Source organism: Exophiala oligosperma, assembly GCF_000835515.1.
Source record: "Exophiala oligosperma strain CBS 72588 unplaced genomic scaffold supercont1.1, whole genome shotgun sequence".
NCBI lineage: Eukaryota > Fungi > Ascomycota > Eurotiomycetes > Chaetothyriales > Herpotrichiellaceae > Exophiala > Exophiala oligosperma.
The window spans coordinates 183,059-196,723 of record NW_015622818.1 but is presented as its reverse complement, the minus strand read 5'-3'; the positions used below and the strand labels follow the sequence as shown (position 1 = coordinate 196,723).

Genomic DNA, 13,665 nt, shown 5'->3' with positions numbered 1-13,665 from the left:
GACTTTGTCAGCTCGCTTTACACTCTAGAGTGCCCTCAAAAATGATGTTGTGCTTTTCTCTTGGTAAGTCATCGAAACGACGTAGACAACTTGTAATTGGACCAAGGCTTCACTGCTCATTAATAACAATCGAGTCCGTGAAGCAGACATGGTAAAAAAAAGCTTCCTATTATTACTTTGTCGGTGAGACTTCGAGCCTATACAAGAACAGGACAAGACCATCGTTTCATGCATTTTCACGGAATACGGACGTACGCAATAATACTGATGCTTAAGTTGCGATTCTTGTAGTTGAAACTCAGGGATACAGGGATCAAGCAACGCTATGGGGCCCCTGAAGTGCTAGCGTACAGGTGAGCGTTTCAGGAACCGGCATCATTCGCCCATCGCATCGACATCTGTTGGCCTGCCTCGTGGCTCACTAGCTCGGCTAGGGAAAACCGAGATGAAACTAGCGATAAGTGAGACGGCCAGCAAAATCAGAGGAGAACAAGAGGATGATGACTGGACGAATGAACAACTATTGCAAGCATATTCATTTCTCGAATAAACATTTATGTCCAACCGGGGGCAAAGTCTTACGTGCAAACAAAAACAATAATATTAGTATCCCGTGGTTGCACCTGTTTGAGGATCGTTTAGTATTGCCTGACTCTGTCTAGTACGGATTATTCTCTCCAGCCATCTCTGCGCCATCGCTTCGATCAGCGGGATGTGCAGTTTGATCCAGTGCGTCAGGCTCGACAAATCTGACCATCTTCGCAGTGCGATCGACGTTTAGAGGCATTGGACATGTTTCAGCAAACCTTACTATTTGAGTGCGCTGTAGTGTACCGCCAGCCAGCCTCTTTCCAGGCATGACTCCGGCCTTGCAGAAGGCTGCACCCTGGCACCAACGGTTCGGCCGCGCCTAATAGTGCCTGCTGCAAGTGAGCAGAAGGATACGACATGGGGGCCTCGGACGTCCAGGGCTGACAGCCTAACTATTGTACTTGGACTCTAGCCTGGTGAGCCTACCAGTTTTGTCTGGAGGGCCGGCAAGTTTTGAGTGACCTTCGCTTGCATGCTTGGGAGGGGAAGGAGAGCCCGCCAGGCCCAATGGGCTACTCGGTCTGTGCCACTTTGGCGGCTGCGACATGCAGGTCTCTTCTGGACGGTCCAATACTCAGGCATGGATTCCGTCTGGCTGCAACGTGTGACAGGCAAAGTCGTAAGAGCTAGATGCCGTAGCAATCCGCACATCCGGGTCACCCAACTACCACTCTTTCTGTGCTGCTGCATACATACGGAAAAAAACAGTTTTTCTATCGACAAGTGGGCCCGTGACACACAAGGCTAGAACTTGGCTGGAGACGATTCCCGGAATGGAGGGATATCAAACGCGTCTCGAGGCTGCGGGGCCAAGGAGTCGCGACGAACACAGAGAGGGCACACCGTAAGAGGTAATGTAGAGGAGGTCATGCGTTGAGCACTGACGCCAGGCATCTGGCAACTTGAAACATTGTTTGCCGCACCGTGCACGCAAAAGAAATGGCGAAAGGGGGGGCCAGCCGAACTTCGTCGAAGCGATTGCGCCGTGGGTGGCGGCCACGAGACGAGATGACGAGACAAGCAGTCGCAATAATGCATGAAGTCGATGGAAATTAATATTGATCAGGCTACTTGTCCGTCGGTGAAGCACGGAAGTATGGCCAACTAAATACAAAGTCGCAGGACTAACGAGCTTCGAAACGAAGCTTCAGGATGCATGCGAGTGGCGATAAGACTTCCGTATCAATAGATTTTGTGTCAGTCTGGGGGGGCAGTCTAAGTAAGAAGGGGCCGCCTACTCCGTTTGCTGGCCCTAAAAGGGCACCCTAGAATCTGACTGCTGGGCGCTGCTTGGGCTCCTGCATCCCTGAAACTCTCCCGCTACGCCGCTAGGCTCAAGGGGGTTAACGGAAGCCTCAGCGCTCTCTAAGTGGAAGAACCGTTGTTGGCTTTGGACCTGGGGCAGATCGATCCCCTGCAACACCTACGGAGTAGTCTGTGCCACACCTCTCTTGCTTCGACATCTCTGATTCATGTCTCCCGATTCAACCCTTGTCGTGTCTGTTCCAAAAGTCCACTTGTCTTAGCCTGCCTCGTTTCTTGCCCTCCTTCCCGCACCCGCTTTTTTCCCTTTCCTCCCTCCCTCATTATTCGAAACCTCACAGGCCGCGTTTCTCAAAGAACGTCCTAGCCGCTCGTTGCTCTCTCATCCCGTTCCCTTTCCAACCCAATCCGCCCAGGCTGGAGTGTGCTTTGTCCTCTGTCTAAGCCGGATCGGTTGGTTTTTATCGCCCTCAGGTCACTCGCTTTCCACCAGAGGTTGTGCTGGCCCAGCGGTCGAACCGCTGTCCTACCTCTCGCGCTGTATTTCTGCGAGACCACTCGTTTAGTTTGCTGTTTATCCAATTGACCAACACCACGGCGCACTATCGACGACTGGGTTGTGATTGACGAGGTAAAAGAGTTGGACATCTGCTGGGATCTCGCAGAACAATACTCCGTATACTGCAGCCTTGTTGCTACTTCATCGTCGTTCAGCCATGTCGACCGCAGTGGCTTCAGCTGCGGTTGCTCCGATGCCTTCACTCGATCGTAACTTGAGCCCCAGAAGCTATCCGCCACTGGCTCCTTCTACGAGTAGAGACAGGAACTCCGACTTGGGCATACTTTCAGAGACAAACACGCCCGCAAATGCCAACGAGAAGTCTCCATCAGATGGGAAGAGGTCTCCAAGATCGTAAGCATTACACAACTTCATTGAAACTGACGGATACTGACGTCCATCGTGGCAGACTTCGTAGTTCAGATCACCCTAAGATCATTGTGAAGAAGGAACCTCCCCCATCCCCATCCCTACAGACAACTCGCCACAGACCTAAGAAGTTGGATTTGAATACCACGGGTGCCTTACTCGCAAATGTGAACTCTCGGCCATCGGCCACACCACTGACTGCAAGAGACGGATTGGTTGTTCAGGATGTCGGCCTGGCCTGCTTGTCTCCTGGGTTCCAAACCCAAGACCCAGCAATGCGCGAACAGCTTGAGCGTAGCATGTCTGTGAGAGACCAGCAGCGATCCATAATTCAAGCTCGACTTCTTAAATCTGCAAGGGGAGATGGACCGGACACAGGAAAGACCAGCGAGCCAGCAACGGCAACCACTTCCAAGACACCTGCAGCTTCCTCCAAGAAAAGGCCCCCACCTGGGTTATCGATTGTGCCTCCTGCAGCCGAGCGCTTTGCCAACGAACGTGTTATTCAATCAGCGCCACTAAACCAGACATTTACTGGCAGGTATGAGGCACCCCCATCGAGACAAATCAGTGATCATGTCGCCAACTCGTCACAAACTCACATCCATCATGTTCCTGCAATCCAAACCAACAATCGACTTCCTCCCATTGCCGACGTGTTTGGAGCCAGTGAGCTCAACCCGGGTCCTGGTCGACCTCCCTTCCTTCATGCAAACTCGACACCCTCCCAGGGTCATGGACCTCCACTACCTTCGCCAGGCTTTCCACCACAAACGGCTCATCCTATGTCTCAGGCTATGCACTTGGATCGACCTCGAGAATATCGATCGGCAGAAGAAGCTGTTCACGAGATGACTGGCGGACGGGAGGAGTTGTTGCCCCGAATCGTCCACTATGGAGGCCATCAACCACCCACTCCCCCCTCACCTCATCCTGCAATGAAGGACAATTTGACTCCTCAGAAGTTCCTACCCAACAACTCTGCGGGTCGACGAAGAACCCGTATGGAATATGAAGAGGGCAGTAGCCCGCCTCTCGGTTCTGGACGAGAACGTCCTCGCCATAGTGGTCCGTTCGGAGAAGGGAGAGACAGCCCTGCCACCCAAAAAGCAAAGAAGGAAGAATTCTTGAGCTTATGCGCTCGAGCATGGGATCTCTTCCATTCTTGAATGTTGATGTCGTGACTTCACACTTCTGTTTATATTCGATGCCTTCATTTGCGACGGCGCTTCAGGGCGTAATGAGACGGACGGCCGTTTGCGAAAGGCATTCTTTTCCTTGGGCACGAAATCTCGCCGATAAATCTTCGCTGGATCTGAATATTTTGCTACATGGGATGGATGTCTTTGAACGGGCAGTATCATGTAATGACAAAAGGACTGGCTGGACTGGGACTAGTTCTAATACTCACAGATGATTAGCGACGAATGGCTGAGGGAGGTTTTGCATTGGATTTGATTTTGGTTTGGGTTGTCAAGCGACGTCTTTGGGTTACGGCACCAAGAGTTGCAGGATTTTATTGGTAGGACTCTGTTGTTGGTGTTGGATGATGGCCTCATGTGTGTATGTTCCTGTCAAGATGATGAGGCTACTCCTACAACAGGGGTAGGGTACTCGTAGGATTGCAGAGAAAATTCCAAAAAGCATTGATTTGCTTGTGAAATGCTCGCTTCATTTTCCTTTGTTATGTTTATTGTATAATCCATACGGAGTATACTCTGCGGCTTGACGGTCTTGGGAGCCGCCATGCCATCAACAAGTTTGACGTTGTTGGTAACGTGTAGACCTCGACAGGCATGTACTATTAATACATCAAGAGTACACGAGTACGCACTTTGTTGTGTCGGATCATACGGAGTACCGTCTTATGAAACAACAATGTCGAGTGGGTTGCTTTTTTTTCCAATTCCGGGGGCTCGCACAGGATGCTTGTCATGTCATGTGTAGTAGTTACGGACAATACCTCGCACGTGTTTAGTCCGTACCTCGCGAACCTTTGTAGGTGTTAGTATTCCGTACTCGTTACTGAAGTTCCTCTTGCCCCAATTCTTCGAGTTGGAGAAGGAAGCGAGGCTGGCGGGTGCAAAGAGGGCTTTCTCCAAATTTCACCTTTCTCTCCACCACCACCGTTGCCGGTAAACCACGATGTTGTGGGTTTCGAGGTTCTCAATTGATCCTGTTCCCGTTTCGTATTTCACTGAAAAAGGTGGTTTCGGGTTCAGAGTACGACGCGAAGAAGAAGTCGACGAAAACTAAACTCGGCAAGCACAAGCACGAACCCGAGCAACACTTCAACTTCAACATTGCTCTATTCACTTCGCTGCTCGCCGCACAGGGGAGGCGCCCCACGCTCTCGACGCCGGTACTAGGCACTTTCAATCGTATTGGTCTTCGAGACTGCCGTTCTATCGAACTCGGGATTCGTACCGCGCGATTCCGATACCAACACCATACCGGACAGAGTCGGAATTCAAGGACAAGCGCCAGGACAATGTCGAGCACGACAACGACAACAACCACAGGCACAATGCGTGCACAAGTCCTCGAGGCCTTCAATCAACCCTACACGCTCAAGACAGACTTCGCTCGGCCTGCACCTCCAAAGGGTCATGAAATGCTCATCCGCGTCACGGCCGCGTCGTACTGCCACACAGACGCCGTCTTCGTTGCGGGCGCCATGCAACAGGGTCTTCCTCGGGTAGGATCGCACGAGTTTGCCGGAATCGTCGAGGCGTTGGGCGACGATGCCAAGTCCGTGGCGAAAACCAAGGGGATATCGCAGGGAGATCTGGTCGGCGTTCCAGGTCGTGCGTTCGGCCCGTGCGGAACCTGCGAAGAGTGCGTGGACAATGGCGGTGATCTTCCAGGGTACGGAGTCTGGTGCCCAAAGGGGTCTAACCTCGGGTTGACGAGGGACGGAGGTTTCCAAGATTATTGCCTCGTTGACGTGAGGCAAGTCGCGCGCGTGCCGAGTGGCGGAGCCATGAAAGCCGTAGACATCGCCCCTCTCATGTGTGCAGGCGTCACGGTTTGGAACGCGCTGGGAGCAGCGGGATTGAACATGGAAGGAGGCGACAGGGGTAAGGGAGACAAGGCTGTCGCAATCCTCGGAGCTGGTGGCGGCTTGGGACATTTAGGTGTGCAATTTGCTGCGAGACTCGGCTGGAAGGTTCTGGCCGTGGACACAACGCCAGCTATGGCCATGTTGGACGGCGTGATCAAAGAACTCGGTGAGGACGGCAAGAATGTTATCCCTGTCGATGCGTTAAAGGAGAATGTGGAGGACGCGAAACGACGCATCTTCGGAGCCGCATCACCGGGGCTCGACAATCAAAAGGGCTGCGAATCCAGTGTGATCCTGCCAGAGTCACAGGCCGCGTTCGACTTCGGTATGAGTGTCTTGAAGAGCCACGGGACATGTGTGTGTGTGAGCTTCCCCAAGGATGGTTGGCGTTTCAAGCCTGGAGACTTGGTCTTTAGACATATCAAGCTTGTTGGCGTATTGACCGGGCGCAATCACCAGCTGCAGGCTATGGTGGACTTTGCCGCTAAGTACGGCGTCCGAGCAAAGACCAGGACATATCCCCTGGAGAAGTTGAATGAGCTGGTGGAAGATTATCATCGAGGTGTCGGTGGAAAGCTGGTCGTTGACATGGAGATGAAGTCGTAGAATCAAATAAGTGAACATGCATCGGTCCAACATGGTACTTTGGGAGCATGTAGCAACATATCTCATTCAGTCACCAGCGCGCTTGGTTAATGTGTAGGACAAGTTGAGTGGCAGATACCCAAATCTCATCATCCTTCACGCCTAAATCGTGGCATGTCCCTCGCATCTTTACCCTTTTCACGCTTTTGTCTTCTCTTCTCGGCTTTGTCTCTGGCCCGTTTGCCCAGACTCTGCAGACGCTCTTCTTTGGCTAATTTCCTGACATCGGCTTCTTTCAAGTAGTAGGGTTTGGCCTTCTGTCCAGTGCGAAGGGCTTCTTTCTCCTGCTGGTTGTGCCTCCTCTTGATGGCTTCCTCTTTCTGTCGCATCTCAGCATTGCGCACCTTGGACTCTAGCGACATGACTTTTCGTTTGAGGTCAGCCACAACATTTGGATCTTTGGCCTTTTTGATCTGCGTCTTCAAATCCAGGATCTCCGCTGCCTGATACTGTGTCAAGAATGCATAATTCTTATTCACTTTTTCAGCAGTATTCCTATCTCTGTTCGCCGACATCACTGTAGGGTCAAATCGGGGATCTCGGAATTTCTGCGCTGCAGGCGGCTCGAAAATTGTTCTTTTCCGCGACACAGGCTTGCGCGCAGATTCAATCACAGGGGCATGTTTAGAAGATCTCTTGGGTGCGTCGATTCGTGCTTCTTTGGATCTTTTCCGGGTATCGAAATTGTCTTCTTCATTCTTTCCTGTGTCGGCTATTGCGTCTTGAGTAGCCTCCTCGTACTTCCTTTTGCGTTGCCGAGGGTCGAAGGTTTCTTGGGCTTTAGCCAGAACCCCGAAGCTGATATCTTTCAGTGCGGAATCTTCTTCGGGCTCGGAGCTTGAATCGTCGTCCTGCAAACTGTCAACAACCTTTGATAGTCCGGCAGGTGCTTGGAATACCTCGTCGATAGATTCTGAGCCAGTCGCGCCAGAATCACTGTCCGCAGACTGATCTACCTCGCTGTTGTTCTGGACAGAAGCCTCCTCATCGAAATCGTCTCCATCGCCATCATCGTGTCGTAATTGGACGGGTCGATCCAGAAGAGCCGAACTCATGTTTGTAGATGTGCGGAAAAGGCAGAGGTTGAAACATGGACAGTTGGGAACTTTTTTTTGAAAGCCGCGAGTGACGTACCCGGCACTAAAAGACAAGCTTAACGATAGCGTACGACAACGCAGGCGTTCCAGATCTTAGCAAAGAACTCTGAGATTTGCCTGCGAAAGTTGCCTTCGCATTTTATTCACTGCACTTTCTCGTTAACCAGAAATCATTGTTGTGCGCAACAAGTAAATTGCCCGCAGCATAACGCGTGTATCTCAACTCTGGAGGTGCTCCTTATTAGACAGGGTTCTGGCCTTCACTCTGGCCTTCACTGCCGACCACTCTCAAAAGTCTGCTTCACCAAACCATTTCAACTGTCATCTTCACATTACTAACACTTGTCTCTTGCAGTGGCAGCATCAGAGCCTCTTCTCTTGTGCCCTTCCCGCTGCGTCACGAAAAACATCCTCAGCAATCATGCCTGGCGACAGCTATCGACCGCGTTATGCTGATCCATATCGGCCGCCTTACAGCGATTTTCGAGATTACAACCCACCAAGAAATGAACAACCTCGACAAGGTGAATACAGTGATACTTTGGTCAAGGATAGGCTTAACATTTATGAAATAGTGGATTCTTGGAGATCTTACAGAAACGATACGGCAAATCTTCAGACCTCAAGCCACCGATGGATGCGACCACGTCTACCAAGTGACTACATGTCAGAAAGTCACTCTCAAAACATGAGGACGAATTCTTCTGACAACTACCAATGGCGACACGACAACGCTAGGGGCCCAGATGCATATGAACCTCTAAGGTCAGTTCACAATTACGCTCGATATCCTACATATCGAGTTGACAAACCATACAGGATGCAGAGCAGTACTCAGAGAAGGGGTACCGTCCAACAACGTCAGGAACGCAGCTATACATTCCGTTCAAGACAACCTGAACAACAAGTCGCAGCTTACAGTACTTCCAGTCGAGATGTCCCACTCCCATCGATCGAGACTCCAGACGCTCCCATCTCGCCAGTCAACTTTACAGACTTACCCATCCGTCAGGTTCGGAGTGGAGGCAGCAGAAGCACAATTCCTCGTGAAATTGAGCCAGTGCCTGTCCCGAAACCTACATCAGAGTACAGGGAAAAGGCCGCTCTCCCGCCAGCACTGAGACAGAAGGCACAGAAGCTTCTCGTGATTTTGGACCTGAACGGCACTTTGCTCGTGCGACCGAACCGCAGAGGAGACCCGACGAAGTTCAAGATCCGACCAGGCGTTACGCAGTTGCTTGATTACTTGTTCGCCAACCACGTTGTCATGGTGTATTCCTCTGCTAGGCCGGAGAACACGACCGCCATGGTCAACAACCTCATCCATCCCGTGCAGCGCCAACAGATGGCCGCAGTCTGGGCACGAGACAAACTGGGCTTGACCAGACAACAATACAACAACAAGGTTCAAGTGTACAAGAAACTCGACAAGATCTGGTCGGACGGGGCCATCCAACGTAAGGCCGAAAAGGGGTGTAAATGGAACCAAGGCAACACCGTCCTCGTCGACGACAGCCATTTGAAAGGGTTGGCCGAACCGAATAATCTTCTACAGGTCCCCGAGTTTGAAGACAACGCACCAAAGGAGGGCGGTGCCGCCCTGCGCGACTGGCAACTCCAGGAGCAGGCGATTCTCCAGTCCCTCGAGCTGAAACTCGAAGCCCTCAGGTACCAAGTCGACGTGTCCCGACTCATCCGGCAATGGCAGACCGGCCAACGTCAAGCCCCCGGCGTCGTCGACGAGACCATCGACCAAAAGACACAGCGCAGAATCGAGCAGCCCGAAGCGACTCCGGGCCCGACTGTAGGTGCATCCCCGGCCCCCAGTGCCGGCAGCTTCGGCGCGGCCGGTGGGAGTATGGCTACGCCCAGCAGTCTGACCCGCACCGTCACACTCGCGAGCGAAGACGGCGGGAATGATGCCCACAATGGGATCCCCGTTGTCGGCGACGACAACCTTCTCGACATGCTCGAAAAGGAGATTGACAGTCAACTCGACACCTCTCACGGTCAAAAGACGGCTGCGACGGCCGAGCAGGGGGCTTCATCCACCACCGGCGACAACACCGTCCGCAAGGATGTCCCGGTCGTGAAGAAAAAGAAGGCCAAGGGCAAGCGCAAGGTGAAGAACAACAATCCGGAACACGCCCCGCCAACCCCGGAGAGTCTGCCTTCTTGAACCAAGGTTGCCATTGCTGCTGCTGCTGCTGCTGCTGCTTCGACGCAGGGCGGATGGTCGTCTCCAAGATTGCCAAGCAGGAAGACCGGTTGGTTTTGGTGCAAAGGGCAGGAAACAGAACAGCGATGTGCTCTCGTTTGCAAGTGTTGTGGGATCCGCTACACCCAACCTTGTGGGTTCGGGAAAAGGAGTTTGGTGTTACTTCATCAAGAGCTCATTCGACTCGCAGTGTATGATTGACGACGGAATTTTTCCAGCATTTGAGCTAGAGCTTGCACGATGAATAAAGATGAGACCAGGGATGAACGAATAGCAAGGATAGATGCTCAGTGCTCATATCATAGTGAATGATTTTCGAATCCTAATACTTTCAAAGAGACTAAATGCTAAAACTCAAAGGCTTTCTTCCTTCCGGTCACTTTTCACAATTCATTATTTGACAAAGCTGGCTCGAGGTATTTCAGGACCTCATCATCATCGCGGATATTGCATCTGAGTATTAGCATTTTCATCCCTTGATCCCCTCCTGCAAATCCTCCCAGCCTGCGGCAGCGTCGGCTCTTCTATGCTGGGCGTCTTCAATAAACCCATTGACCTCCAGTGCCTCGGCCTCGAGACCGGCCACGACGTGCATCCATAGTGGGTCGCCCCATCTCCGAACCTGGTGGCTGGCTGCTCGAGCACATTTGAGGGCCTGTTCATCTACAGTGCTCCTGAAGAGCTTCTCCTGCATGTAGATAAGGGCAAGTGCTGTGGTTTGTGTACTTCCAATCGCTTTTGCAGCTTCCATTGCACTTTTGAGATATTGCTTCGCGGTGAGAGTTGTGTTTGCCAGAAACGAGACCAAGAGCGAATAATGCGCTTGGATGTATTTGTTGCCACATTGTTGGACTATGGGACCAAGGCGATTAACCAAGTAAGACAGCCGGTTATGCTGTGGATGATGAGGATCTCGGAGGATGAAGGCACTGTTCATGGCCGCGAGGATGCAGAAATTGCGGGTAACGTCAGACTCGGCGTGATACGAGGATGATATCTGATAGTCCATATCTCGCTTTGTCGGCAGCGCAGTGTATTTCTGTTCGTCGAAGCTCAAGATTGGGGATTGATAAATTTCGAGTGCTTCCGTGGTATTTCCTGTCCCCTGCAAAACAGCCCCTTGTAGATAACTAAGGGCAGATTTCATATTCAAGGGAAAGTTGTTTCCAAGTCCCGACGCGATAGCCTCAATCTTGACCAGCATATCATCCGCTTGTTGCCAGAGGCCTCTGCCACAACGCATAAAGCAGATCAGGAACAGATACTGACATTCAACCAGTTTTTGAAAGATGTTTTCCCTCTGTGACTGTTGGTAGCCTGCAGAGAGCTTTGGCCAACCCCAGTTTTGAACGTCCGAGAGGCCTTCCAAGGCGAACTTCTCGGCCTTTCCTCCATCCGTTCCACTCTTGTATGCTGTACTGTCGGCACTAAATAGGTAACCCAAGACTTCTACCTGTGCTTTGCTCAGCCACGAGAAGGTCAAAAAGTACCTGCCACCTCTTTCAATGACGTGTCCAGTTCCTGTGAATTCGATACCTGCTATCGCTCGCTTTGATATGGGAAGGTAGATGAAGCCATCATCGCGCCAGTGGGTGTCACTGATTGATTCGTAAAGGACATTTTGCATGACTTTACGTTTATTTTCAATTTGTGTAATGTTGGCTTCTTGAACACTGCATGCGAGGTCAAGAAATTCCATGAAAATAGTCAGCTGTGGGTTTCTCTCGACATCAAGGTTTAACTGCAGCGCTCTAGCCTTGGCTAGCGCTGTCTGAGTAGCAGTGACAGCTTCGTGACTGGAACTGGAAAGATGTAGGAGTGCTTCCACCACGGCAGCGAAAGCCAGCACAGCACTATCCGAGTTTTGCCGTGCAAGGCTGGTGATTTTTTCGAGCTGAACAGTTGCGTTGTGGACTTCTCCTGGTGCTGCTGATGCCAATGAAAACATTGCATGCTGAAAACGGAAGATGTAGAGCCACACTGTGTGGCGATACGCTTCGATATCATCAATCATTCTTTGCATCTCTCGTAACGCAGCCTTAGGTCTAGACTCATAGAGAACTTTACATAGCAGTAATTGTATCTCATACTTCAAGTCAACAAATTTGTGTCTTTCACAGATTTCGATAGCTTTGGTCAAAGTGGTCTCAGCTTCATCATAGTTTTCGGTCTCTTCGTATAAAAGTTGTGCATATCGAATTGAAATTTGTGCTTCCTTCAAGGGTGGAAGCTTGAAGTTGTTAAGAACAGATTCTAGACAACCAATAGCGGTTGCTATCAGTGTATAGTACTCCTCATTCGACGTCGGTAGTTTGCGCGCCGCATCAATATAGTCGTCCGCGAGGACGCACAACAAGGTGGTGTAGTCAGGTTCAAGTTCGTCAGGCTTTGGGGGCTTTTGTTCATAGTCTGCCATTTTGCTGGAGATCTGCTTAGGTTTTGTATCGATCTCGACAGCTTGAAGTACTTTAGGCGGCTTTGGCTGCGGCGGCTTCATCAGCATTTGGGGATTTATCGTGCTTCCTGGGCCTGGCATATTCTGAGGCACTTCTTCCGATTTTATGGTAGGCGGTGCTAATTCTTGCTTAATGAACACCTCAGGCTCACTTACGAGAGGTGCCTGTGGCTTTCGCACTGGCGGAGCTTGCCCATGGCTGACATTTGGGGATGGAATTTGAGCAAGGATACTTGCTTGTTGTTGTTGTCGTTGTTGCGAACCTGAGGGCGGGAGTTGTGGACGGTATTGTAGATGCTGTTGGGGAGGTTGCTGGGGATTTTGCTGAGAATACTGCTGAGAATACTGCTGAGGGCGCTGCTGAAGGCTTTGTTGAGGATGCTGCTGGGGATTTTGCTGAGGATGTTGTTGATGACGCAGCTGGGGACTTTGCTGAGGATGTTGCTGAGGGCGCAGTTGAGGACGCGGTTGGGGAGGCTGCTGAAGACGTCCTTGTTTCACTTGTTCTCTCGGTGACTGTTGAAATGATTGAACAGGACTGGGTAGTTGATTAATCTGCGGTGTAGGCTGCTGATGGAACTGTTGTCGCTGCTGTTGTAGTTGCTGAGGTGATGGCAGTGACGAGAGTGATGGCGAAGGCCGAGGAGGTATGACGACCTGGACACGAGGTTGAGGCGGTGATGCGGACGGCTGAGGCGCCTGGTAGAACGGTTGTTGCTGATATTGTGGGAGCGGCGACTGATACGACTGGTCTTGGTTGTAATAGTGTTGAGGGTAATTCTGTCGAAGAGGCTGAGGTGGAAGTGATTGAGGATACGAGTGAGGCTGATTGTACGGTTGAGGCGGAGGATGAGGCTGAGGTCGAAACTGGGGACTGGAATACGATTGAGCGTGTGATTGGGATGGGAGATGCTGGTGCTGGTGCTGATTCTGAAGTTGATGTTGAGGTTGTAGAAAAGGCTGAGATGGTGGCTGCTGTGCTTGGTGACGAGGGAAATTGGTGTACATGCCATTGAATTGATAGTTGCGATCCATGGTGATGGCGGCCTCCAGGCAGTGACTTCCCTTCTCTTCAGAGCCACAGCCTTCTTGCTTCGATATCACGTCGCGCCCGGGACCCCTGGAAGTAGAATTCCCTTTTCTCCCGATGCTGGTATACGATTTAAGCCAGGATTGTCTCACGCAAACAAACGCGTACGATGCGTGGAACTGTCCCTTTATGCATAAAGCGGCGACAGCCCAATCTCTGAGGCATTTGCCGATATCAATGCAAGACGCAAGTTCATCGTTGTCAATCGCATCGAGTCAAACCTACGGCTGTAGAATTCAAGGCGAGACTGATGTCAAATTGATATTTATTGTGATATTGAGAACGGAGTAATGTGAGGTTAAAATAACGCGTGT

At 51.3% G+C, this 13,665-nt stretch overlaps 5 protein-coding genes across 5 annotated transcripts; 3 read left to right on the top strand and 2 right to left on the bottom strand.

Moving 5' to 3' along the window:
• The first annotated feature begins 2,102 nt into the window (after positions 1–2,102).
• On the top strand, positions 2,103–4,445 carry PV06_00065 (uncharacterized protein). The gene is made up of 2 exons (XM_016400528.1): positions 2,103–2,767; positions 2,823–4,445. The coding sequence occupies exons 1-2, from the start codon at positions 2,571–2,573 to the stop codon at positions 3,949–3,951; spliced, it is 1,326 nt and encodes a 441-aa protein (XP_016267581.1). The 5' UTR covers positions 2,103–2,570; the 3' UTR covers positions 3,952–4,445.
• Positions 4,092–7,561, bottom strand: PV06_00063 (uncharacterized protein). The gene is made up of 2 exons (XM_016400526.1): positions 7,391–7,561; positions 4,092–7,342 (listed from the first exon to the last, which is right to left on the bottom strand). Exons 1-2 carry the CDS (start codon positions 7,544–7,546, stop codon positions 6,581–6,583), a joined length of 918 nt encoding a protein of 305 aa, XP_016267579.1. The 5' UTR covers positions 7,547–7,561; the 3' UTR covers positions 4,092–6,580.
• On the top strand, positions 5,274–6,452 carry PV06_00064 (uncharacterized protein; the record flags this gene model as incomplete). The annotated part of the gene is made up of 1 exon (XM_016400527.1): positions 5,274–6,452. One exon carries the CDS (start codon positions 5,274–5,276, stop codon positions 6,450–6,452), a length of 1,179 nt encoding a protein of 392 aa, XP_016267580.1.
• A 164-nt stretch (positions 7,562–7,725) lies between the features above and the next one.
• PV06_00062 (uncharacterized protein) lies at positions 7,726–10,140 on the top strand. The gene is made up of 4 exons (XM_016400525.1): positions 7,726–7,882; positions 7,944–8,112; positions 8,164–8,353; positions 8,408–10,140. Exons 2-4 carry the CDS (start codon positions 8,010–8,012, stop codon positions 9,765–9,767), a joined length of 1,653 nt encoding a protein of 550 aa, XP_016267578.1. The 5' UTR covers positions 7,726–7,882; positions 7,944–8,009; the 3' UTR covers positions 9,768–10,140.
• On the bottom strand, positions 10,046–13,617 carry PV06_00061 (uncharacterized protein). The gene has a single exon (XM_016400524.1). It carries the CDS (start codon positions 13,294–13,296, stop codon positions 10,276–10,278), a length of 3,021 nt encoding a protein of 1,006 aa, XP_016267577.1. The 5' UTR covers positions 13,297–13,617; the 3' UTR covers positions 10,046–10,275.
• Between the last annotated feature and the right edge of the window lie 48 nt (positions 13,618–13,665).

Excerpts from the sequence above, each read along its gene's own strand:
- PV06_00063 (XM_016400526.1), bottom strand. The coding sequence starts at position 7,546 with ATGAGTTCGGCTCTTCTGGATCGACCCGTCCAATTACGACACGATGAT. Across the intron at positions 7,343-7,390 it reads GCTCAGAATCTATCGACGAG|GACGACGATTCAAGCTCCGA; the intron begins GTATTCCAAGCA and ends GACAGTTTGCAG.
- PV06_00062 (XM_016400525.1), top strand. The coding sequence starts at position 8,010 with ATGCCTGGCGACAGCTATCGACCGCGTTATGCTGATCCATATCGGCCG. Across the intron at positions 8,113-8,163 it reads AAATGAACAACCTCGACAAG|TGGATTCTTGGAGATCTTAC; the intron begins GTGAATACAGTG and ends TTTATGAAATAG. Across the intron at positions 8,354-8,407 it reads GATGCATATGAACCTCTAAG|GATGCAGAGCAGTACTCAGA; the intron begins GTCAGTTCACAA and ends CAAACCATACAG.
- PV06_00065 (XM_016400528.1), top strand. The coding sequence starts at position 2,571 with ATGTCGACCGCAGTGGCTTCAGCTGCGGTTGCTCCGATGCCTTCACTC. Across the intron at positions 2,768-2,822 it reads GGGAAGAGGTCTCCAAGATC|ACTTCGTAGTTCAGATCACC; the intron begins GTAAGCATTACA and ends CCATCGTGGCAG.
- PV06_00061 (XM_016400524.1), bottom strand. The coding sequence starts at position 13,296 with ATGGATCGCAACTATCAATTCAATGGCATGTACACCAATTTCCCTCGT.